The sequence below is a fragment of the Equus quagga genome, chromosome 14 (genome assembly GCF_021613505.1).
Source record: "Equus quagga isolate Etosha38 chromosome 14, UCLA_HA_Equagga_1.0, whole genome shotgun sequence".
NCBI lineage: Eukaryota > Metazoa > Chordata > Mammalia > Perissodactyla > Equidae > Equus > Equus quagga.
Genome location: NC_060280.1, coordinates 88,762,807 through 88,788,276, shown reverse-complemented (window position 1 = coordinate 88,788,276; position 25,470 = coordinate 88,762,807). Strand labels below are relative to the sequence as shown.

Genomic DNA, 25,470 nt, shown 5'->3' with positions numbered 1-25,470 from the left:
TGGTGACAGAGCAACACCGGTGTCCCAGACACATTCTACTCACGGAGGTGTGCACCCATCACCTCTGTCCAGCTCCAAGACGTGTTCATCGCCCAAAACGAGACCTCAGACCCATGAGGCAGTCACTCCCTATTCCCAGCCACCCCTGGCAACCACCGATCTGCCGTTTCCATGGATTTACCTCTTCACAATATTCGTCTGTTTAATTTCATATTATGCGAGTTTCACCTCAATAAAGAAGTTAAATAAAACGAAGCATATTCTCTAACAGCATAAAAGGCCAAGTACATAAGGGACGTGGGAAGGAGGGGCTTCTGCCTCCCTCTGGGGGTTAAGTCTCAAGTTTAAGGGCATCCACGGTCCCACTGCCCAGAGACGCTCCTTGACATTTCGGAGGATGGTCCTCATTACGCGGGACACAGAACTTAAGAAGAACACGAATCGAGGGTTCTGCTTATGGACCTGCTCATGCTGGCCTCAAGGCCCACCCTCCCAGACCAGAGGGGCCATGCGGTCTCTCAGGGTCCCCAGGTAGGCCACAGGGGATCTGTGCAGGTCTCCTGACACCCCCACCCTTGGAATCCAGGAATCTTTATCTTGCAGCTTCAGGAGATTTTTTTAAAAATGAAAACATGACTGCCTCGCGTTGCGCTCCTTACTACATGCCAGGTGTGGCAGACATGGGTCACAGCCCTGCCCTCAGGACTTGAAGTCGTGTGGGAATGACGGACACGTATGAAGGGAGGGCAGCATACAGCAGCCCCCCAGAAGCAGAGGCTCCCGTGCCCAGCCCGACGGGCTGCCCTCGGGCTCTCAGGAGAGGTGACATCAGGGAGAAGCTCTAGGTCCCGGGAAGCGGTGGGAGCTGCGGGTTCACAGGATGGACTTGTTTCCAGCCGCCACTTTAGCCCAAGTACCAGAGGTAAACAGTCTCTAGACAACCTGGGGGGTCCGGCTCCAATGGCCTGACACTAAAAGGCACATCATTTCTGGGAAGTGTGTCCTTACTGCCACCTTCCTGCCCTACAGGAACGAGTCCACAGCAGACCCTGTCCTCGGGGAGGAAGCCCAGAGCCCCCCGCCCTGACATTCCTGACTACAGCAGCCCAGCGCCGGCTCCCAGTCCTCTCGCCCCGAGAACACCCCACGGAGGCAGGAGGATGTGACCGTCAGCAACGTCACCATGGCCCGGTTCACTTGCGCCACCAGGGGACAGAGGTTAGGGCCAGGCTCTGGGGATCGCTGGTAGCTGGATAGCATCCCAGTACGGATCAGGGTCCTGATGGTGACAAGTGGGAGATGCCACCTGCCCTAACCACAGTGGTGAACGCTGCAGAGCAAACACACTGAGGGCATGAGAGCCCCCAGCCTGCCCAGCAGCGACCTCACCTGAGCTACCACCCGCCCTGCCAGCCACTTCTCCAGGGAGAGGAGGAGCACGTGCCAAGGCCCAGAGCCAAGCCATTTCCCCCAGTGAAACACAGCGAAGCCTGAGAGCACGCACAGCCCCAGCGGGACCGAGGGAGGGGCCGAAGGGCACGGGGACAGTGCTCCCTCCAGGGCTCGCCTGGTCCAGACGCCAGACCTCACTCACAGAAGGCTCTAGAGTCACTGCCACAGCCCGCACAGCCCTGGAGGATCCAGCCCCCGCCCGGCCCCTGCTCCCTGTCCACGCCCCCTACACTCGCCCCCTGCTCTCTCTACACCAGCCGCAGCAGCCTCATCAGCTGGTCTTCCACAGCCACACCCACCCACCTCTGAGCCTCCGGACTTGCTGTTCCCTCCACCTGGGATGTCTTTCCCTAGCGACACCCTCGGCTTGTTCTCTTAGGCCACCGAGGTCTTTCCTCAGCTTAGCTCCCTCCATTCTCAGCACAACCACTTCCTCCCGCCCACTCTGCTCACGGTGCTTTTACATTTGTCAAGGCTGCTCCTCCCTGACAGGCATAACTTTTTCTGCCTCCACGAAAGCGGGGACGTAGGGCAGCACCCAGCACACAGCTGGCCCTCAGGTGAATGACGCACCACCAGGATGTGGCCTGACTGTCGCGTTAGCACGTACGGGTTTAACAAGAAACATACAAATCCCGGCAAAGCTCTCCTCCATCTCAACCCGCTGTGGCTTTTAGTGGAGTGGTGGCAGCTGAAGAAATGCTGCCGGTTAGGGGCAAACGATGTCCACTAGGACGTCAGGAAGGGGTGGCCTTGGGCAGGGCCCTGTTCCCATCAGGCAACAGCGCGGCAGTTACCTGAAGCATGTCAGCTTGTGCTGGGGGAGCGCCTCGTAACTCTCAAAGCCGGACTCGTTGGCGTCGAAGATGGACAGCCTCTCGTTCGTCAGCAGCTGGATCTCATCCACCTGAGAGACAGCGGGCGTCAAGCGGAGGCACGGGGGACAGGAAGGACAAGGCTGAGGAGGGGGCGGACCGTACCGCGTCAGGGGCGTGCTGCTCGTATTTCAGTTCCGCGTCGTCCAGGTACTGGCCGCACTGAACGCACCTCGGAGGGTGGATCTGCGGGGCATGAACACACCAGCACTCAGAGGGCCGGCCCCCGCAGGCCCGCGAGCGCCGCACGCCGTGTGACCCCCAGACACGCGTTTACCTTGGAGGACAGCACTGTTTTGGTTCGAGCCATTTTTTTCTCCATTCTGGAAACAAAGCACAAGGTTTTTTAATCATTTCAGAACATACCAGAACCTACCATCAGTTACACCTAATCTACCCGACACAGGTGAGCACAGGCTGTCACGTAAGGGGCAAGGGGCCAAGTCCCCAGAGTCTCTTTGCCACGTGGAGGGGACCTGCCTCACATGGCAGAATTGGGGCGTCGTGGCCCTGTGCTCACAGACCCAACCAGATTCAGAGCTAAGGCTGCTCCAGCAACTCACTAACAGCGCCTCTTCTTTCTAGAACAATCATTTTAACATTATGATCCACTTTGCAGAAAGACAAAAACAGGTTCTTACGGTTCTTTGGATGTAGTTTTGCGTCTCTTCTCCTCCTAAATGGAGAAAACAAAAGAGGAGTGAAAAGTGAAAAAGTATCTTACATCTGGATAACGCTTCAGAGTTCAGAATTTTGTATCCGTGGTTATCACAAAACCTAGTCAGAGGGAGGGAGGAAGGCAGACGAAGAACCTGTGAGATCTGAGCCATCACCAGCATCTAAAGTCTTACAATCAAAACTCAGAGGGGCCAAGCCCGGGGCCTAGTGAGTAGTTAAGTTCAGTGCGCTCCGCTTTAGCCGCCCAGGTTCAGTTCCCAGGCATGGACCTACACCACTCATTGGCAGCCATGCTGTGGCGGCAACCCACATACAAAATAGAGGATGATTGGCACAGAAGGTGGCTCAGGGCGAATCTTCCTCAGGGAAAAAAAAAAATTCTGATAACCAAAGACTTCCTTAAAAGACTCCTGAGGGGCCGGCCCTGTGGCCAAGTGGTTAAGTTCGTGCACGACTGTGGGAGTTTGTTATGGCAGCCCACAGAGAATAACATAAGGGGAAATATCTCTTGTTCTGGAGTAAATGAAGGAATGACAGAACAGGACTATGATCACTTTGCAACTCCTAGAGAAATAATGGATAATGACCGCTATAACAACATCAGGTGAAAAGCTGAGGGGGCTTTATAAGAGATGGGTCAGGCCGAGAGCACCTGAGCCCCGCAACCAAGCTTGACACCATACAGAGACAGCTGTGCCTGCTGGCGGGTGCAACACGAGGCCCACGGCACAGCTCAAAGGACTCTAGAAAACAGAAGCCCCACAGCTGGTCAAGCCTCGGGCCCTAACTGCCAGTCTGCAGGAGACTGCGCTGGAAGGTGTGAAACACAACAGGGGTATAAACGGCAAAACACAGAATCTGGAAACTGCACAGATGAGCCGGTTCCTTCCACAAGCTGCAAGGGGAGAAAAGCAAAACTATAGATGAGACACTGAGGACAAACACCAGCTGAACTCATAGGCCTCATGTGGGCGCGGATTCAAACAAATAAACTGAACAAAAACAGACAATGGGGACAAGTAGGGAAATGTGAACACAGACTAGATCTTGACGCACTAGCTGTGTTATGATGATGGTCTTATGATATTTAAAAAGAAAGCCCTGGGGCCAGCCCGGTGGTGCAGTGGTTACATTCACACATTCCGCTTCTCGACAGCCTGGGGTTTGCCTGTTCGGATCCCGGGTGCAGACATGGCACCGCTTGGCAAGCCATGCTGTGGTAGGCATCCCACATATAAAGTGGAGGAAGACGGGCACGGATGTTAGCTCAGGGCCAGGCTTCCTCAGCAAAAAGAGGCGGATTGGCAGTAGTTAGCTCAGGGCTAATCTTCCTCAAAAAAAAAAAAAAAAGAAAAAAAAGTCCTTTCCTTTTACAGGTAACCTTACAAGTATTCCAGTAATATGTCTGGGATTTGCTTAACATCATCCAGGGTGAGGGAGGCTGAGGAGAATGGGGGGCTCAACAGTCACAGGCTTGGCCACAAGTAGATAGGTGAAGGCTGACGACGAGACCGTAAGGGTCTGCACCCTGTTCTGCCTACTTTTGAGTGGTTTGAATGTTTCCGTGATAGTTAGTTAAAGAAAAAAATCGCTTTGCAAACAAGGGCTTACCTTTTCATCCTCATCTTTCTCATCAGAAACCTGTGGTTTTACTCTCTCGGGTTCTTTTTCTTCAGGCCTCCGTTTGGCAGCTCTGTGGGGTACACAAATGTATGCCAAATATCAGCTCAGAAAAAACAAGCTATGCTGCCAACTCAAACGAGAAATGAACACCTCCCTACAGAAAAGCAAAATGTTCGGAACAGACCTGGGGAACAGATCCTTTCTTCCCACCCCAAGAAGAAAGCCCCCTTGTCCCGGTGGCTCTAAAGGCACGCTGCTGACTCGCAATCCCAAAACGAGGCCTTCACGTGCCCCACGTGACCTCAGACGTGGGGCCTGAGGGGCTGGGAGCTAAGGGACACAGGGGACCGTGCAGTGACAGGAGTGTGGCCAAGGTGGCCGAGGGTAAGGGTAAGATGGGGCCCAGTTGGAGTTCTAATCCATCCCTGCCCGAAGTGACCCAGCCTTCCAATGGCACCAGCCACTCCCTGTACACCTGTGTCGTCACAGGTTTCTAGAACAGTCATTTCAGCAATTAAAATCACCCAAAGCATAGCACAAAAGCACAGGCGTTTTAACCACTTACAGATCTTTGGGCTGACTTCTGTGCCTCTTTTCATCCTGGGATGGGGAAGTGCGGGTGGAGAAATAAAGGGGGAGAGATTAGTTTCTGAGAAAGCGCAGGACCCAACAGCAAGGTCTCAGCTAACGATCGCGGCTGTGGAAGCGGAGAACAGAAATCTGGGCAGATCTACAGGGCAGGGACGAGGCTTCAAATTTTTAACTCGGCTCCCTACCGCTACAAACAAGAGGTGACAAACTGCTTCTGTAGAGGGCCAGAAAACATTTTTGGATTTGCAAGCCACGTGGTCTGTGTCACAGCTAAAGTCGGCATTGTCGCACAAAAGCAGCCAGAGACAACACGGAAATGAAGAGGCATGGCTGTGTTCCAATAAAACTTTATTTACAAAAGCAGGCGGAGGGCCAGATTTGGCCTGTGGGCCGTAGTCTGCCAATCCCTGTGCCAGGATAGCCCAGCTTAAAAGGGAATATTCCAGCCATTTTGCTTATGTCAGCCAAAATGCCTATCGGGTCAGGCGTGAAGATGTCAGACAGGCATTGGGGTAGCAAGGAGGGGGCCTCAAACTTAAGACTCTAGGATGAGAAAGGAGAAAACAGAAGCAGGAATTTCCAACTCAATCACCAACACTTGTTATAGATGGACGATCTAGAACCTTCTGAGCCTGTGTGTAAAAAATACCTTCCTGATACACTTGTTTAGCTCATCTTCATAAGCAACAAATCTATGAATGGATTTATTAAAACAGGAGAGCTAATGATATTAGAGAAGGTCCGAAGTTTGATCCTTCCATCCCTTTCTACCGTGACACAAAAGTGCTGGCTGTGTGACCCCAAACTCCCGCGGGTTTCTGCGTGAGGAGAGTGGGTGGTCCGAGACCACCACTGAGCTCTCTCTAGACCTGAAGGATCCAGGCAAGTGCTGACAGTAAGGGAACCAGCATCTGGACAGAAGAGGCGAAAGACAGTAAGACATCAGAGAAGGCTAGAGGCGACCCCAAAGGGTCACTTGCCATAGGCGTCCATTCTCTTCCTATCACCAACCAGGTTGGAAGTGAGGTGAGAATGCTCAGGACCCAGCAAGTCTGTGGCCCTGGTTCCCGTCTCGAGATCTCAGGCAGGAAGCCACCGAGAGCATCCTGGGATGACCCTGTCCCGCCTTCCTAGTCAGACAGGGACCAATCTGCTTAAAGAGCCTGACACTCTTGTGCTGCAGCCCCCAGCAGACAAGTCCCCTCCCCCAGGGCTCAGGACAGCCCGCAGATAACCTTGCCGTCCTGTACTTTCGCAGAGGACTGTCCACGGCCCAGTGTTTAACGCTATGGGTTTAAACGTGTTCACTTTGCTCAAGTGGGGAGGCCGGCGGGGGCAGGGGTGCGAGACTAGAACTTGGGAGATTGACGAAGCTGACACACAGGGCTGGGCTGACACACAGCAGGCCTCAGGGGAGAGGGTTCAAGAGAAGCTGGTTCCACACACATCTTAGTCAAGGCCCCCACAGGCCTGCTCCGCCGTTATGGATAAAGACGCTGAACGCTCACCGTGTGACAGGCACTGACATGCAGTGACAACCACCAACCACCACCCCTGCCCCAGGGGGATTAGGTAACTTGCCCAGAGTCACCCCATGGGGACGGGAGGCCAGACTGGAACCCAGAGCCCCGCCCCGCCCCGCTTCTCCCAACCAAATGGGAACACGAGAACAGAGTCAAGGAACAAAGATTCAGTCTTTACTCTCTCTTCTCCGCCTTCATCCACCTCGGCCTGCGCCCCCGGCCTGGCTTCTCTGTCCGGCTCCTCCTTAGGCTTCTGTTTAGGGGTCCTGTCGCACAAAACAAGGCACACACCCCGGTCAGCTCAGGGAGCCCGTACCATCTCAAGCGGCCTCAGGGAGGCCTTCCAGTCACCTCCCCAGAGTCAGAGCATGGAGTGCCTGTCCTGTCTGAAGCGCAGGTCTTCACTGGGGAAACCCAAAGGCATTTACTGCTCCAGAAACGCCATCAATGCTTCATACGAACGTTGATGAGATGCCGGTGGTTTAAAACAAAAAACAGACAACGGGACTCCGCTGAATCTCTGTAACCTGCTGGGAACCCTGCCTGCGGTGGAGGCTGGCGAGGGCCTGGCCCTGTGTGGGCTCGGGAGCGCTGGTCTGATGTGGGGTCAGCATCAGCGACCGTGGACAGCCGCACGCATGTACAAGGCCAGGGCCCTGGCACCCAGGTCAGGTGTTCGCCCACCCCACCTCAGGCCTAGTCAACATTTGCTTCAGCCAGTTGATGTCAGAGTTGAGAAAGTGCCTTTCACTTCTGTGCTCACGCTCTGCCACTGCCATGAGAGCATGCCGAGGCGGGCCGAGTCACGGGGCAGAATCGGGTCAGCCCTGTGGTCCCCCACAAGCCTGGGCAAGATCAGCTGATAGCCACCGAGCTGCAGACTCGTGAGCTTGATAAATGCTGGCTGTCTTAAGCCACTAAGCTTTGGGGCTGTTTGTTAGACAGCATTTTCACAGCTATGGGTAACAAAGCTGCTCATTCAATACCCTTTAGCCAATGCCTGACAAACCGGTTGCTGGATGACCACCACCGAGGAAGAGCCTGGGGTCAAGGCTGACCTCTGAGCCTTCACTGTGGCGGTCTGCCCTTCCACAAACGGAATTCACTCACACACTCCACGTACAATTAGTGTACCTAATGGTCTGGGCAGTCCATTATTCTCACCAGAACACTTATTTTAGCAATTAGGTTTCACAATATAAAGAATAAGGCATGTTAACTATACTTACGGTTCTTTGGTTTGACTTCTGACTCTCTTTTCTTCCTAAGTGAGGGAAAAAAGATGGTTAATTTTTCTCCATTTGGTCCTGATCTTTCTACTAAAGTGTTCTACGAAATGAAATATCTAAACTGATCCTGCAGTCTAGTCGGTGGGAGTGAAAACTGTCTACCTTCAAGACAGCACATTTTTTGTGCATGGGGTAAACAGGCAGGAAATTAAGCTCTTAGAGGACGGATCCAGCAGTTTAAGTATTTTCTCTATAAATCTCTCTATTACCTGTCATGGTAAGTGGTGACAACCTCACAGATAATAACTTTCTATCAGAAGTAGGAATCTACAGGGGCCGGCCCCGTGGTGTGGTGGTTGGGTCGAGCGTGCTCTACTTCGGCGGCCCGGGTTCAGACCCTGGGTGTGGACCTATACCACTTGTCAGACCATGCTGTGGTGGTGCCCCACGTACAAAACAGAGGAAGACTGGCACAGATGTTGGCTTGGGGTTGATCTTCCTCAAGCAAAAAAAAGAGGAAGATTGGCAACAGATGTTACTGAGAGCAAATCTTCCTCACCAAAAAAAAAAAAAAGTAGGAATCTATAATAAAAGGAATGAAGTAGGATAACTCAATCTGAACAAGAGCTCCATCTCAAACACGAACAATGCCTCATGTTGAGCCTGAGCTTAAAAAGCTACACACACCTCCCCAGAGGACCGCTCCAAGCGAATTCCACCTCAGATTCAACACGTTTTGTAAAGAGGCCACAAAGGTCAGTGATGACAAGAAAAGAAATGCACTGCAGACCTTCCCACCATAAGAAGAGATCCTGGGAACCTGACCGCAGGCACGGGATCACCATCTTGCCCAAAACTCGTTCTCTGGAGGGTGGCTGAGCTGGCCCCACCAGAACTGCCCGTTAAAAGCACACCTGTCCTGCCGGGAACGGCTGTCTAATTTGAACTAGTATCAGGGCAGGGAAGGTGTCAATTAAAGACTCGAGTTAAGTACCAAATGGTGCAGGAATTATCACACATCTTAGCTGACCCCCATTCAGGCAGAACAACGGGCCCTCGGCCCTTAACAGGCTCCCAGGGACGGCACGCGTCGTCCACTCGAGTTTGTAAGAAACTTCTAATCAACGTCTCACCATGAAACAAAACCCAAACGGGACCTGATACTGCTCCTCCACCTGCGACGGCCCAGGGCTGGCCCTTTGTGCCAGGGGCAGTGCTGTCTAATGGCGAAGCCTCCGGGAGTGGACCCCGTTCCGTCTCGCACTCCATCTCCAAGGGGACTGGGGGTACATTCGTACTGCACAGAAATTTCTGACTTTACAAAGGAGCTGGAGGTCTGGGACAGAACTGGTCTGGTCTCAAAGCTAAGAAGGCAGCTTTATATCCCACTGATACTCCAGCATTTCAGCACCTCACGCGTTTGAAAATGAGATCTTCACAGAAACCTCATGAGCGAGAGGCAGGCAGGCAGGGCACGGACTGAAGCTCTGTGACTGGCTGATGAAGGAGCAAAGGTCCCCTGACCCCCAGGCCCGCCACGGATGGACTTTCCATCGCCACGGCCCTGTGACCCACCTTCCACGTAGAGGACCACCAGATAAATGAGTTTGAAAAGTGTTTTAGCCAAAGTCAAGGTCATTTTGATCATGAGGGAAAGTCATTCTGTTCCTGCACTCTCCCCACCCCGACCCCCTTCCTAGAACTAATCAGGGGCTCTAGGAGACTAAGGGAGAGGTGACCAAGTCGGGGGTGAGCAGGCCTTACTCTGTCCTCTCTTTCTTCCTCCTCTTCCGTGTGTGTTCCCGGTCTTACTCTGTCCGGTTCTTCTGCTGGGAGCGGTCTAGCAACTCTGTCAAGCGAAAGAACACACACCCAGGGTGACTCTCACACACTCCTTCCTGCAAACTGTCTTCAGAAGGTCCTCCCTCCCACCCCAGAAAGCAACCTCCACCTCAGAAGCCCTGAAAGGCACATCCTTAACACTTAATACAACCTTAGATCGGGCTCTGATAACAACCGCCAGGTGCCCTCAACACATTCTTTGCAAGAATTTCCCCTGAACCAAAACGCTAATAATCTGACCCTAGACTCAGCATCCTTAAGCTAGCTATGGTCGCCATGGCAACTCACTCTGAAGTTCTCCCTTTTAAAAACTTTCAGAAAAATCATTTCAGTAATCAAGATTCCACACTGCACAGAACAGAAAGGTGTATGAATTATTCTTACGGTTCTCTGGATGTAACTCGACGTCTCTTTTCCTCCTGTGTGGAGACAAGGGAGGAAGAGAAAGACAAGAATGTTCATTTCAAAAGAAGATCAAAACCAAAGCATGAGACAAAGCATTAAATAAACATATGTGATCTGGTTGAAAACGGGGGTGGGGTCTGGGTGTGGAGGAGAAGACCCGGGCAACGGTCAGTGTGGCACTGATGTCCCTCCACCCTCAAAATGAAGGGGGTCCAGGTGGTGACCCAGCGGGTGTCGACATCCAAAACTGTCTAGTGATATGACACGAAAGAATCGAAGGTCTTCCACCCCATGGCAGGAATTCCGTAATATGAGAAAAAGCCAGTCATTAGGGATCCACATCAGGAAGTGACGCCAACAAGCTAAATGAGGCACCAGCTCTTCTCGGATGAACGCCCACGTTCACTAGTTCCCTAAGGTCACGCCACCTGCCCTCTCCAGGAGGCCCGCATCCATACATTTAAAAGGGATAAAGCTAGGGTGGTGCGGAGGCACATATGTGTCTCGTCTGACGTGGAGGTTACAAGAAGCCACTGCCTACACTGCCTATCTACATGCACACGTGGAAACTGGCAAAACCTGAATAAAGTCTGTGGACCGTGCCAACGGCAGTTTCCTGATTTTGTTACTGTGTCGCAGCTTTGTGAGATGTCACCCCTGGGGAGGTGGGTAAGGTACGCAGAACCTCCCCGCACTATATTATATGGAATATACATACAGAAAGATCTGAATGTGTGCGGATATACAGCAATTCTGCGTCCAGCCTGCCTTGGGACCTGAGCTTCATCAGCTCTTCTCTGGGCCTCCTGCAGATTTCAGACTTGCCAGCCTCATAAGTGCATGCGGCAGTTACTTAAAATTAACCTCATCTATACAGACATCTATTGGTTCCATTTCCCTGGAGAAGCCTGGCCGATATAGATTTATACTGAAACTACAGTAATACACACACACATATGTAATCGGAAACAACACAGAAGGAACTGGTACATGCTTGCCTCTAGAAAGGCAAAGTGGAGGTTTGGGGGAAGAGGGAGGGAGAGCCTTTTGCCCTATTTGAAAGTTTTACCAAATGCATGTAATACCTGTTTTTAAAACACAGTAAATTCTCACAGGTTTAAACGGACTGGAGTCGGATTCTCCATATTACCACTGATTCGACCGACACCATCTGCCCACACTGGGTTGGCGCCCTGAGTCTTGCTCTAGCCTCTTGGAATCAAGTGTTTTTACAAGTGTTCATCCCTGAAGCCCCCGAGGGCCCCCACAAGCTGCCAGTGACAGGGCTTCCTGCTGGGGACACAGTGCTCAGTGCGTCTCTTTAGAAGCCAGCTGAAAGGCTGTGTAAGGCCTCCAAAAGGTTTGCGTGCAAGGACAGCTAGAAAACTGGTGCATTTCTTTTCTCCTTATTTATTATTTGTGTCTCTGTTCTGCTTTTTTGCTGAGTGGTTACCATGAGGTTCGTATGCAAAATCTTGTGGATAAGACAGTCCCATTTACGAAGGTCTCTCATTTCCTTAGACTAAACCGATTCAGTTCCCTTTCTCTTCCCCTCGTAAGTTGTTTTTGTCACATCTTGTTCCATCTTGTGTTGTGAGTTTGCGGTTAAAATGACAAGATTATCTTTGTTTTTGGTGTTTTCCTTCCCATATCGCTAATGCTATGCTTCAGTAATTGCTCACCTGCTCAGGGGTACAGCAGCAATTTTCTGATTCTGCCTACCTATTTATCTCCTTACTCCATGCTTTGTAACCCCCTTTTTTTTTCTCCCCTCAGGTATGAGGCCTTCTTGAGGATTTCTTGCAAGGGCGGGGGGGTCTCATGGCTACGAACTCCCTTAGCTTATGTTTGTCTGGGAGAGTTTTTATTTCTCCATCATATCTGAAGGATATTTTCACTGGATAGAGTATCCTTGGCTGAAAGTTTTTGTCCTTCAAAGATTTGAATATGTCATTCCACTCTCTCCTAGCCTATAAGGTTCCTGCAGAGAAATCCACTGAAAGCCTGATGGGGGTTCCTTTGTAGGTTATTTTCTTCTGCCTTGCTGCCCTGAGTATTCTTTCTTTGTCATTCACTTTTGTCAGTGTCACTACTACATGCCTTGCAGTAGGTCTTTTTACATTGACACATTTAGGAGATCTGGTTAAAACTGGTGCGTTTGTAAAAACCGGAGTAGTTGATATTCTAAGGGCTGCTTGTTTTCACCTGCAATGCTTTTTCCTAGAGGCAAGGGATGTGGCCATGTGACTTGGACAACCTGTGCCTCAATTTCCCACTTGAGTGGGTAGTCTGACTAAACCTAACTACAGCTATCTGAATAAAGACATCAACAGTCATGTCCAGTTTCCAAGAATAAAGTGATATGAGAATTAGTGTGTCCTCCAACAGGACGTCAAGCCGATTCAGTGATCCTGGCAGCCCAGTGACCCGAGAGGCAGGGACCTGCGGGCCCTCGGGTCTAAGCGTGATGTAGCTCGTCCTGCCCTGGGTCCAGGATACGTTCTAACTCCTTCTCATCCCTTCGAGTCCCTTTAGACAGGCCAAGTGTGAAGCCGCGACTATCAGTGGGCGTACCAAAGTGAGGGAAGTGAAGCAGCCTGAGAACGCCAGCCCTACCTGGTCTTTCTCCTCATCCACAGAATTGTCCGCTTTCGCCCTCTCCAGCTCTTCCTCGGGTTTCCGTTTGGCAGGGCTGTGACACACCGTAAAGCCAACCGTTAGCTCGGCCAGTCCCCACACCCCCAGCGGACGCGAAAGGACTCACACTCGTCCCTGCCAAAAGCACCCTCTCGAGGACAGACGCAGGGCTGGACGCCCTCTTCCCATGGAGGACAAGCTCTCATTGCCAGGATGGGGAAAGAGCCTTCCAGCTCAGTTTCTTTGAGCGACAGGTTTAGAATATCACCCTTTTACGAACCCTAAGAAATCGTGGACCTAGATGTTGAGCGACAGTTGCTGGTATCACTAAGAGACATCACATGCCTCTGATGGAAGGTTACAGAACCATCTATGAATAACTCTCAAAAAAAAAAAGCTCATCAAGCCTCTAGACCCCAAAACCAGGTTACAGGAAACGGGAGACAAGGAAACGCGTCTACCACAAGGATGCAGTCAGCCAGAGCTAGAAACTCTACTGGAGAATTGACCCAGTTTCTTCAAATAAATGGCAGGAAAAGAAAAAGGAATCTATAACCGGAAAGCCTTAAGGAACAAATCAGCCAAACATAGTTTATTTCCTACACGTGGGGAAATGCGAAGACTGCCATACTTGAAAGTAAGGAATTATTACTTTATAAGGCATGAAAATAGTGTGACAGTTATGCTTTTTTTAAGACTGCTAAATGTTAATTATAGCAAAATACGAATAATAAAGTTGTCAAAGAGAGAAAGAGACCTCTTCATCTAGAAATGTACTGAAATGTTTATGGATAAGATGCATGGCTGGGATTTGTTTCAAAGTAATCCAGTTGGGGGTCATATGGAGTTGTGACTCATTTGGAATAATCCAGTTGGAGGACACAGGGTATAGACGAAGTGATGGCCAGGGGCCGTTAACTGCTGACACCCAGTGATGGGTACTTAGGGGCTCATGTTACTATCCTTGCTACTTTCGTGTATATTTCAAGTTTCCTTTACAACAAGAGTAAAAACAGATGAGGTTTTCAGAAATACTGTTCATGAATGTCTAACGAACAAAACTGCAAGATGAAAACTATGCCATGTGGAAGGCGGAATTGCTAAATTACATCCTACTAATTCCACACGTTTTACCGAAAACAGCTGGCCTGTAGAAAAGGCGGCTGGCACTGCTTTACATACTGACCCCCGTGCGAAATGAGACGTGATGGTGGTCTGCCTGGTTGTTTGCCTTGTAATCCTGGGGCTAGACGAGACTTCGGCTGTTTAAAGAGAAAAGAAACAAGAAAAAAAGCCACTATGAATTAAAAAGTTCACAGCAAAGGTGCGGCTCTCCAGCATTACCGAGCCAGTGCAGAGAACCAGCTTCCGAGAACTAAACCTCTTCCCTTCCTCGTCTAACCAAGAACCATCTTCATCACTCAGCACCTGCCAGTGCTGGGCCATTCTACATGAGCTCTTATTGAGGGGCCAACCCCTGACCCAGACAAGGGAACCGCCCCAATATCGATCATCAAAAGCTGAAGTGGCCAAGAATCGGACGGGAGCTCAAGTCCGTGCTCTTTTGTTTTTAAAGATTCCAGAAGAGTCACTTTGACTACAAATTAGGAAGGAGTCTAAGCATAAGTGTTGAGGGGGCCGGCCCGGTGGCACAGCGGTTAAGTGCACACATTCCGCTTCGGTGGCCTGGGGTTCACGGGTTCGGATCCCAGGTGTGGACATGGCACTGCTTGGCAAGCCATGCTGTGGTAGGCGTCCCACATATAAAGTGGAGGTAGATGGGCACGGATGTTAGCTCAGGGCCAGTCTTCCTCAGCAAAAAGAAGAGGATTGGCAGCAGATGTTAGCTCAGGGCTAATCTCCCTCAAAAAAAAAAAGCGTTGAGCTTAAATAGGCGTGTAACTTAGACGTAAGTAATAAGTATTAATAGCTCCTGTCATATCTTATAAATTGAGCCACGTTTTGGAATCGAATGTTCCATATTTGGTCACAGACAAAATCTAGCAAAGAGCACATCGAAGCTAGCTAGGAAGTATGCAGCACTTTCTGGTTGGGAACGTCCACAAGAAACAAACCAGGAGGCGCTGCCCGGGGACCTACGGCCCCGAGTCCGACAGCCCCCGATGCAGTCCCGGCCCCCCATCAAAGTAAAGCAAGACAAGGGCGCTTACCCTTCGGCTCTCCATCCCCCCTGCTCCTCCGGGGCGTGCCAAGTTTGGAAACAAGTTTGGGGGACTTGTTTTCCTCTGCCATTGACACTCGGCGGTCCTCACCCCTTGCCTGGCTCCCGTTGCCTAGACAGCCATTCACTTCCCGGCTGAAAGCAGGCGCTCCGTTCTCCGAGGACAAATCTTTATTTAAAAGGGATGTGACTTTAGCCAGGTAGCCCTCCTACAGCGGGAAAGGATAATTTCAGTAGCAATGAATGTCAACCAGTGGCAGCGACAGAATCAGCGGACACACGCACTTCCTTTAACGCTATCAGGTAACGGGAGAGCGGGGGTCCTTCTGCCCCGCCCCGGGCACAGCTACGGCACCCGGGGGGGACGTTTTCTAGATGCTGGGATGCAGCAAACTGACTCACCTCTGATAATTCTTCTTTGTGTAATTTGGTTTCCAAGTCACATAACTGATTCTTGATTTCTGTTTGCAGAAATTCATACAAGAGATTCAATTTCTCCTTCACGCACTCCTAAGGGAGGGATAAAGGTTCAGACGGCCCCAAATTCCCAAGCTATCAATAATGGACTAATACACGAGTAATTAAGCTGACTGGTCATGTAACAACGACTGAGTGGCAGGCTATGCTGACTTGGCCAAGAAAAACAATATACACAAGACACGCTTCTGATGTTTCCATTAAGATCACATCACACTGGCTCCAGGGCGGTGACAAGTGGCAAGATTAGAGGTGAGACAGACAGTTAACGGTATATTAGAACACCACCGTGCTTCTGAAAACTGACCAGGACAAATGACAGTTCAGAACTGACGGTTTGGAACCCAGATTGGGCAACTTGTCAATGAGTCACCAGGAGTCAACTAATATTATTAGCAGCATGTTAACGCAACACATTAAATAAGGATATCCAAATTATCCTGAAAACTTGACGGAAAAAAAGCCGACTCCACTTAAACTTCTGAGCCACAAAGCATCTACCAAGTAGCCACATTTTGTCATAAAGAATTTTTTAAGGTGGGGATTACCTTTTCTGTTAAACTGTCTCTTTCCAAATCTTTGAGCCTGGGGGAAAAAGAACAGGGAGAAAGAAAAACACTCGTTAAGCAACTTTGTTTACTGTAAGAATTTATAGCAGTTTTAAAGAACTTTGGAAGTAAATTCAACATATATGAGTGCTGCAAAAAAATACAGTGGCTTTTTCCTCCCCCCGCCCCCCTCAGGTCTAGAATGCCCACTGTAATGCCTACACATTAAGGAGCCACTGGTGATCTAAATGAAGTCCCTTTTCTGGAGACAGTTTTTCTGATGATGGCGAGAGATGACAGAGGAGCGCTCTAACAATATCTACTATTTGAAAAGGCCCTAGGGAAGAAGCAGCAGGTCACGCAGTGGGGGTCTTTCCCAAGTTAAGACCTACAGGTGGTCTTCCTCCAGTCAGATCTGCCGAGAGCCGGTAAGAAGGCACAGCCTCGCATGGCCGGGGCTAGAAGGAAGGGACCAGGGCCCCAGGATGCTGAGGGGAACAGGTGATGCTCCCAAAGGCCAGGTGGGGGGATGGCACCATTCTACTGAGGAATGCGCAAAATGGGGGGTCAAGGCACGTGAGGCAGCAGGGGCTGCCCCCACGCAGGGGACAGGGATGGAGTTAGAAAAGTTGGCTGGCGCCTCCCCCAGGAGTCCATCCTTCAGAATGTTTGTACCTAATCGTTCAGAAGCGCAGAAGTGTCAAGAGTTGGGCTGGAAAATCATGGTCTGATTTGATTACTGAAGACCAGTGTCTTGCCTCTTTCGGGGGAAGGGAGAAAAGAGAATCAAGGAACGAGACTAGAAGGCACAGAGACAAGGAGGTGAGGGAGAGGCTGTTGCTCCCAGCCTGGGTGCTGACCATGGGCAGCGGGTGAGGACAGGGCTGACCAGCCGGGCGAGCGGCTATCAGGGAGCAGGAGCGCCCTGCACAGGGACCGGGCCCACCATCTGGGAACCCTCCCACCCAGCACCCACAGACTAGGAACTCAGTTATCACTAGCCCAAAGGACGCGGACAGCTCTTCTCGGCTGGCCCCTCCACAGGGCGAGTGTAAGCAGCAAAGCCAGGAATGCGAGGCTTCGCTGGACCAAGGCCAGTCAGTGGCCGCTCCGAGTGTGTGTGGACCCCACTCCTAGCTTCGATCACCACCCATATCCATGGGCACCGGCTGCATGCCAGGCCCTGCTCCAGGCAACAGGGTGACTGGACACAGGCACAGTGAGGCAGGGGCCTCCGGACTCGGGGGGTCAGCAAAGGGCTTTCTGGAGAAGAGATGCTCAGCAGACTGCAGATGCAATGGCAGCACATACTGCAGATTATAGAGTTATAACTTGGACTCAGGAAGATTCTGAATCAAGCTTTCCAGAAGCACAGGGAGCCCCTTCCAGGCAACAGTCCTTCTCCCCTCGAAGTAACCTGGGTCCTGGGAGAGCCTTCAACGGGCACAGCATCGAACCCGGCGCTCACAGCGAGGGGCGCGGGTGCTGCTGTGTGCGGGACCCTCACATCCGACCGTCAGTCCCTTGCTCACAAAACCAGGGTAGCTCACAGCTCCCACCCTGACCAGCTGGACAGCCCCTTGATCCAAGGGGACCTCAGGTGTTAAGGACAACGCTCAACGGACTGACGTCCATCAAGGTGCCCCTTTCACAATGCTGATAACTCCTACATGTGGGCACAACCGAGATCTGAGGGTCTGAACTCTTTCCATCTTTCCTACGAACTGGCATATTCTACCAGGCAGAGAGAAATAAAGAAGTCTTCAGAATACCTACAAGGTCCTGCCCCGTGAAGACCGGATTTAACCCACTTGGCCCCAAAGTGGAGGGTCGGAGCCCGGGGCTGGCGTGGCGGGAAGGAGGCTAGTCAATGGTGGGCCCCTCCTCCCTGGCGCCCGGGCCCTCACTGGCAAGTCGGTCCCTTCCCAGTAAAACTGATGAGCCCACCTGACATCTGCTTTACGTTCACAGCCAGGACCACAAATGCACATGCAGGACCAGGGAGAGCAGCCACCAGAGAACGGCAATGACGTTAGGAAAGAGAGAAACCTTAGCTCCCTGCCAGCCCAGCAGCCCACGATTCATTCCATCTGCTTCCCTCCGACGGTGGTCTTACAAGGGAGACGTACATGTCAACAGCCATGAAGGACTAAGGCAAATACAGTTCAAACCTGAGGGCTTCCGAAAAGCAAGGGCATAGCGGCATCAGGAAGGAGGGGTCCAGAGGAGTGGCGAGCTCGGTGGCAAGTGACAGAGGGTGATGCCCGAACAGAAGCAGCACAGCGGGGGAGCCGGCTCAGGGTTCACCCAAGAGACTCACAGGAGTTGGGCTGACAGGGTGGGAAAGGCAGTTCCAGAGAGAGGCTGGGGGCCCATGTGAGGGAGGTCAGGAACACCACACTCAAAATCCCGGATTTGGTTCTGGAGTTACCAAATGACTGAGGACGTCATGGGGGAGGTGGGAGCCAAGATCAGAGAGCTGTGCTTTAGGAAAATTAAGCTGGGAGAAATACAGAATGTAGATTAGACAGAGTAACATAATATTCTGTCATCTCTCCCTGCCACCGTAAACTAGAAAGGCGGGTCTGAACTGTGGTTTAGCAGCAGGCGTGGAGACCTCGCGAGAAGTCGCCAGGCTCCGTTAACTCTGCCTCTCGAGACCGGCTGCAGGGTGGCTGGGGTAGGGCCGTCTGAGATGGTATCAGTGGGAGGCAGGATGATGGACCCCCCAGACCTGTGATTGTTCCCTTACATGGAAAAAGGGACTTTGCAGATGCGTCTAAGCTTATAGCCCTTGAGATGGGGAGGGCACCCTGCCTTATTCAGGTGGGCCCAATCGAATCACTTAAACCCTTAAAAGCAGAGAACTTTCCAGCTGCATTTCAAGAGATGAGTCAAGAGAGCTGCAATGTGAGGACTGGCGGTAGAGATGGAGGAAGGGGGCAGAAACCGAGCGATGCTATCACCTCCAGACGCCAGGAATGGCCCTCCGCTTAGAGCCAGCAAGAGAAGAGGGACCTCAGTCTTACCATAAGGCAATGAATTCTGCCAACAACCCGAAAGAGCCGGAAACACGTGTCCCCCCCGCCCCAAGCTGCCAGAAAGGAATACAGCCACCGACACCGATTTGAATCCAGCGAGACCCATACCCGAGTTCTGACCTACAGAAGTGTAGGATAATCAACATACATTGTTTTACTTGAGCCACTAAGACTGCGGTAACTTGTGTGGCAATAATTGAAAGCAAATCCAGTATCAGAAATTCAGAACTTTGTGCTGGGGAGAAAGGCGAGTACGTGGGCCATGAGTTTTAGGAGCAATGTTTGAGTGAACAGTAGCTATCTAGATGGCTACCCAGCAGCTCGAAATCAGAAGTGGCTCTCCAGGGGCCAGCCCAGTGGTACAGCGGTTAAGTGCGCATGCTCCACTTCAGCGGCCTGGGGTTCGCCGGTTCGGATCCTGGGTGCGGACATGGCACTGCTTGGCATGCCATATTGTGGTGGGCGTCCCGTGTATAAAGTAGAGGAAGATGGGCACAGATGTTAGCTCAGGGCCAGGCTTCCTCAGCAAAAAGAGAAGGATTGGTGGGGCTGGCCCCGTGGCCGAGTGGTTAAGTTCGCACGCTCCACTGCAGGTGGCCCAGTGTTTCGTTGGTTCGAATCCTGGGTGCGGACATGACACGGCTCATCAAACCACGCTGAGGCGGCGTCCCACATACCACAACGAAGAATATACAACTATGTACCGGGGGGGGGGGGGGGCTTTGGGGGGAAAAAAGGAAAAAAAAAAATCTTTAAAAAAAAAAAAAGAGAAGGATTGGCAGATGTTAGCTCAGGGCTAATCTTCCCCCCCACCAAAAAAAGTGGCTCTCCAGTGAGGTGTCACACAGCTCTTTCCAGCTGGTACCCCAACTGCTCCAAGTAGAAGTCCTGGACTTCTAGAAGAGATAAGAATCCAAGGACAAAAGAAGCAGGGTGGGTGGGAGGGATCAGGAAAGAAAGAGGCTCCCTTGTAGTACACAGCATCGGAAAAGCCAAGGATACAAAGAACTAAGCAGCAAGATGCGAGAGATGAAAGAGAAAGCCACGTGGACCCTCAAGAGAAGGATGCCTCACCAAGAGTAGGACTGGAGAGCTGGCACACAAGCGAAGGTGGCAGCAGAAAGAGCAGGTGTAGGCCATTCTGCAAGAAGCCAGGCAAAGAGGAAGGCTGGATTGATAAGGAGGCATAGACCGCATTTCTACACGGCATGCAGCGCTACGTTACATCTGCCTCAGCACCCACTCCGCATGTCGGGACTTTAAATGACGCTCCTCTATGGAAATGAAATACACAGCCGACCACGCGACACACAGTCCAGCGGCTGCTTTCCCACGCTTCCACCTATCAGCCCGGCTCGTCTCCCTGACGCCCCGGTGGAGCAGGCACCTCCACCCCATCCTACAGAGAAAGCACCAAGAGCTTAGACAACTGGGCCCCACAGCTGGCAAGCGGGAGGGCGGGACTTGAACCCCAGGAGTCTAGACCTCCAGCATCCTGCAGCAGGGGGAATCTAGAACAGCTAAGTAGGTTTTGCCCTATTCAACAGCACTTGCTCAGGAGAAGCCATGGAACAAGTTAAAAACTTCAAGAGCCAGCTTCATCTAATCACAGAATGACCAGCAGATAAGAAAGCTGTGGTTGGGGTCGGCCCCATGGCTGAGCGGTTAAGTTCACACACTCTACTTTGGCGACCTGGGGTTCACCAGTTCAGATCCTGAGCGCGGACCTACACACCCACTCATCAAGCCACGTTGTGGCGGTATCCCACACACAACTAGAAGGACTGACAAGTGGGATATACAACTATGTACTGCGGCTTTGGGGAGGAAAAGAAAAGGAAGATTCGCAACAGATGTTAGCTCAGAGCCACTCTTAAAAAAAAGAAAGAAAGCGAGCTGTCATAATTACAAAGGCTAATCAGAGTGGCACAAAGGAAGTTGCTAGAATCAGTGCATAAATCCAGGCTTCGTCAGAGGGGAAAGGCTAGCACGCAAGCAGGAGTCTACTGTACAGCAAGCGGCAGATACAACGAACGAGGCACAAATCTTCACCAACTCCGGGTGCGAAGGCAGCAGGCGGGGTGCCTGACCGATCTCAACACCCTTCTCACTGCAGGGAGAGGGGAGTGTCCTTCTGAGCTCGGCTTTACGGATGAGTGGACAGTAGTCAGCTTGGAGAAGGGGTAGAAGGAACCCAGCCTCACACTGGTCGCTCTGCATGGTCTCAGGCCTCTGGAACCTAAAAGGCCTGCGTGGCTTCTGAGAAGAGCGCAGGACTGAGTCAGGCAAGTGGATGGGGATTCCACACTCTGTGTGAGAGAATCAGTTTCCACTTACAGAAAGCAGACCTCAAGGACAGTAGGAGGACAAGTGGAAGACCTGCTTTTCTGTACAAATGATGGTGGCTTAGACGAAGTGAGAAAAAAATCAAGTGGAAAAATGTGGCTTGTCCTCCAAGGCCTGATTTTTAGAAGACTTAGGTATGCAACACTTCTAAAATGCAGCCAAAGACTTAAAAATCCAAATGTTAAATACTTTCTAATGGGCCAGCCCCAGTGGCCTAGTGGTTAAGTCCGGCACGCTTCTCTTTGACAGCCCGGGTTCAATTCCTGGGCACAGACCTACACCACTCGTCTGTGGGTAGCCATGCTGTGGCAGCGACTCCCATAAAAAAAGAGGAAGATTGGCAGCAGATGTTAGCTCAGGTGAATCTTCCTCAGCAAAAAAAAAAAAAAAAAAAAATTCTAGTATCATTTTATCTTTAACAGAACTATACTCAAGTTCTAAAAGAAGCTGCCATATAAACACAAGTTAGCAGAAGTGACGGAAATGCATAAATGAGGATCAGGCCTCAGTTTTGTTTCTAGAATTCTCTATTAGACTTAGGTACCTCATATTACAGATTCCACTTCTCTAATTTTTGTAGATCCAGAAGAGCTATAGCTCCGTTACAAATCTAACTTTAAGTGAGCGGCGAATGCCATGTTTGTGTGTGTATTTTGTATGCTGAAACTCAGGATGTAAGAAAAGCTATCGAGGGTCACATAAGCGGACAATTTCAAGGTCCACCACGCCGTGTAAAGTGGAAATCCACAACTCCACACCCAGGTAGGCAATTCTAGCTCAAAGTCACATGGAGCCTGACAGTGGGGACAGAGTGCTCCCCATCCGAGCAGAGAAGGCTGCACCCCGGCCTTTCTGTACTGGGTCTAACATGAAGCGCGGGACTTTCGTGATTCCGTTTCCATGTTCACTCATGTTCTGTTTCGGAGGGACACAGACAGGGATTCTTCGGTGGGACACACCCCCTCTGGCTGTGGTTAAGTGGCTGGGACCTCCAACACCGGGCAGGGAGATCCAAACACACAGAGACACCCCCTCCACCTCCGAGACCCCCAAACGGAACCGGCCTGGCGCGGCCACGCGAAAGAAGCATGGGGAAATGGCCAAGCCGGGGTCCCCAGGCCGGCTGGCGGGTCAGGCTTGCTTCAGGTTCCTGTGATCAGCGTTGCAAGCGAAGGGTGCAGGTTTCCAGGACTGAAATGGGTGCCCTTCGGGGACAGAAGCCGGGGCCCAGGGGTCCGGCCACTGCCCCCTGGGCACAGCATGGCGGGGACCGGCCTCGACGTCATCCGCTGCCCCAGATCCCGCCGAAACACACACACTGGGGTGCGGCCAGGGCTCCCGGGCGCCGACCTCCCAGGACGGACCGTGCAGCCTGCACGCCGCCCGGGCTCCAGCCCAGCGTCGCGCGGGGAGGGCTCCTTCCAGAACGTGCCTCCCCGCAGGCTGAGCTGATGGCGGGAGCCCCCCGAGGAAGAGGGGCTCGCAGACCTGAGCCGGCCGCGCCCGGGCCCCGACCGGCGACGTCTGTCCCTGCAGGCCGCCATGGGGACGCGCTGCGCGGGGGTCCCCGAAACCCCCCGGGGACCCGGCCGGCCCGACCCCCCAGCGGGCTGGGCACCGGAAGTGGAGGCCGAAGTGCCTGGGCCGAGGGGTGTCCCGAGACCACGGGCTGCCCACTTCCTGTGCGACCAGGCTGGCGGCGGGAGCCGGGCCGGCGGCTGCTCCGGGGAGGGGACCCCCGAGGCGACCACAAAGCCTGCTCTACGTTGAGGACAGACGAGACCCCAAGTTTCTAGGCACCAGGGAGCCGTGAGGGGCCTTGGCCCATTTTGGCGCCAAACGGCCGGGGACGCGCGCGACCGGAAGTGCCACCCTGCCCGCGCCAACTGCCGCCGCGCGCCGCGCCATGCCGCGCATGCGCGCCCGTCTGTCAGCGCCGGCCACGGGCTCTCCGGAGGGGAAGCGAGCCCCCCCACCCCCAGCGCCGTGCCACCCCCCCGAGTTCGCGGCCCCCCGCGGCACCTACCGCCTGCGGACATCGTCGGGCAGTGAGAAGGCCCGGGAGGCCAGCGCGGGCACCCGGGCTGGGGCGGTGCGGGCAGGCATCTTGGAAACTGCAGCAGAGGCGGCGGCAGCACGGGCAACCCTGGCTTTTCGCGCGCGCGGAAACCGACGGGGAGGGGCGGCGAGCGGAGGCGGCGCGTACCACCCCGGCCTGGGCGTGGGGGAAGGCGGGACGTACCATGCGGAGAGAGGCCGTACCATGTGCGGGCCGATGGAGCGGAGTGGGCCGTGCGCAGCGCCTGCGCATGCGCGAGGCGGGCGCGCACCCCCGCGCGGAGCAGTGGGCTCGTCCAAGCTCCGCCGGTTGCTGAGAGCTTTGCCGGAGACATTCATTCATTCATTCTTTCCAGCAGGCTGGGGCTAAAACAGGGAGCGTTCCCACGGGACTCCAGCCTGTGGGCTTTTGAGTGAAAATCGTCACTGCCAATTCCACCTCCACCTCTTTGCTCACTTTAACGACCTTGGGCGGGTCATTTGGACCCAGCCTCAGTTTCCTCCTCTGTAAAAAGGGGCTAATACTGCCTACTCCAGAAAATCTGGACGCTGCTCCAAGGGTCTCACCGTGTGGGGAGGCCCGGACCACTTCCACATCCTGTGTGTTTAAAAAAGCACCAGAACTTGGGGAAAGGATAGTCTCTTGAACAAATGACGTGGGGAAAACAGAATATCTACATGCAAAAGAGTGAATCTGGACCCTTACGTTACGCCATATACAAAAACTCAAAATGGGTTCAAGACCTAAATGTAAGACCTGAAATTACAGACCTCCTAGAAGGAGACGTGGAAAAGCTTCACAACATTCCATCTGGCAGTCATTTCTTGGATATGACACCAAAAGCACAGGCAACAAAAGCTAAACCAGACAAATGGGACTACAAACTAAGTCTTCTGCACAGCAGCAAAGGAAGCAATTGAAGTGGAAAGATAACCTATAGAAGGGGGAAAAATATTTGCAAACCATGTATCTGATAAGGGGTTAATATCCAGAATATATGGAGAACTCCTACAACTCAACAAAAAGGCAAATAACCTGATTTTTAAAATGGGCAAATAATTTGCATAGACAGTTCCCCAAAGAAGATACACAAATGGCCAACGAGCATATGAAAAGATGTTCAGCAAAACTAATCATCTGGGAAATGCAAATCCAAACCACAATGAGCTATCTGCTCACGCCTATTATAATGGCTACTATAAAAAAACAAAATAAGTGTTGGCAAGAATGTGGTGATTAGGACCCATGTGCGCTGTTGCGGATATAAAATGGTGCAGCTGCTAGAGAAAAGTGGAGGTTCCTCAAAAAATTAAAAATAGCATTATATGATCTAGAAATCACACTTCTGGGTATATATGCAAAAGAATTGGAAACAGGATCTCAAAGAGATTTGCACACCCATCTTCATTGCAGCATTATTCACAATAGCCAAGAGGCAGAAGCAACCCAAATGTCCATCAGAGAGATGAATGGATAAAGAAAATGTGGTGTATATGTGCAAGGAATTAGTCAGTCCTAAAAAAGGAAAACCTAGGGGCTGGCCCAGTGGTGCAGTGGTTAAGTTTACACGTTCCACTTTGGCGGCCCGGGGTTCACTGGTTCGGATCCCAGGTGTGGACATGGCACAGCTTGGTGAGCCATGCTGTGGTAGGGGTCCCACATATAAAGTAGAAGAAGATGGGCACCGATGTGAGCTCAGGGCCAGTCTTCCTCAGCAAAAAGAGGAGGATTAGGGGCTGGCCCCGTGGCCGAGTGGTTAAGTTCACGCGCTCCGCTGCAGGCGGCCCAGTGTTTCGTCAGTTCGAATCCTGGGCGCGGACATGGCACTGCTCATCAGACCACGCTGAGGCAGCGTCCCACATGCCACAACTAGAAGAACCCACAACGAAGAATACACAACTATGTACCGGGGGGCTTTGGGGAGAAAAAGGAAAAAATAAAATCTTTAAAAAAAAAAAAAAA

The 25,470-nt window shown here is 52.1% G+C and overlaps 1 protein-coding gene across 2 annotated transcripts in view; it reads right to left on the bottom strand.

The window, feature by feature from the left end:
• The window catches only part of DNMT1 (DNA methyltransferase 1), a 40,991-nt gene extending 17,356 nt beyond the window's left edge, over positions 1 to 23,635 (bottom strand). Inside the window, exons 1-16 of one of the 2 annotated variants that reach the window (XM_046685947.1) lie at positions 23,476 to 23,635; positions 16,063 to 16,099; positions 15,440 to 15,547; positions 15,027 to 15,246; positions 14,042 to 14,117; positions 12,835 to 12,910; positions 10,198 to 10,232; positions 9,736 to 9,820; positions 7,972 to 8,006; positions 6,921 to 7,008; positions 5,194 to 5,228; positions 4,617 to 4,698; positions 2,969 to 3,003; positions 2,605 to 2,650; positions 2,433 to 2,513; positions 2,250 to 2,359 (exon numbers count right to left, since the gene is read on the bottom strand). In XM_046685947.1, coding sequence (XP_046541903.1) covers positions 2,250 to 2,359; positions 2,433 to 2,513; positions 2,605 to 2,650; positions 2,969 to 3,003; positions 4,617 to 4,698; positions 5,194 to 5,228; positions 6,921 to 7,008; positions 7,972 to 8,006; positions 9,736 to 9,820; positions 10,198 to 10,232; positions 12,835 to 12,910; positions 14,042 to 14,117; positions 15,027 to 15,246; positions 15,440 to 15,547; positions 16,063 to 16,099; positions 23,476 to 23,555 — 1,229 coding nt within the window. In that variant the 5' untranslated portion in view covers positions 23,556 to 23,635. Of the gene's footprint in view, positions 1 to 2,249; positions 2,360 to 2,432; positions 2,514 to 2,604; positions 2,651 to 2,968; positions 3,004 to 4,616; positions 4,699 to 5,193; positions 5,229 to 6,920; positions 7,009 to 7,971; positions 8,007 to 9,735; positions 9,821 to 10,197; positions 10,233 to 12,834; positions 12,911 to 14,041; positions 14,118 to 15,026; positions 15,247 to 15,439; positions 15,548 to 16,062; positions 16,100 to 23,475 lie in introns of those variants that run through there. The other variant, XM_046685948.1, reaches the window with a different exon arrangement.
• Positions 23,636 to 25,470: the final 1,835 nt, after the last annotated feature.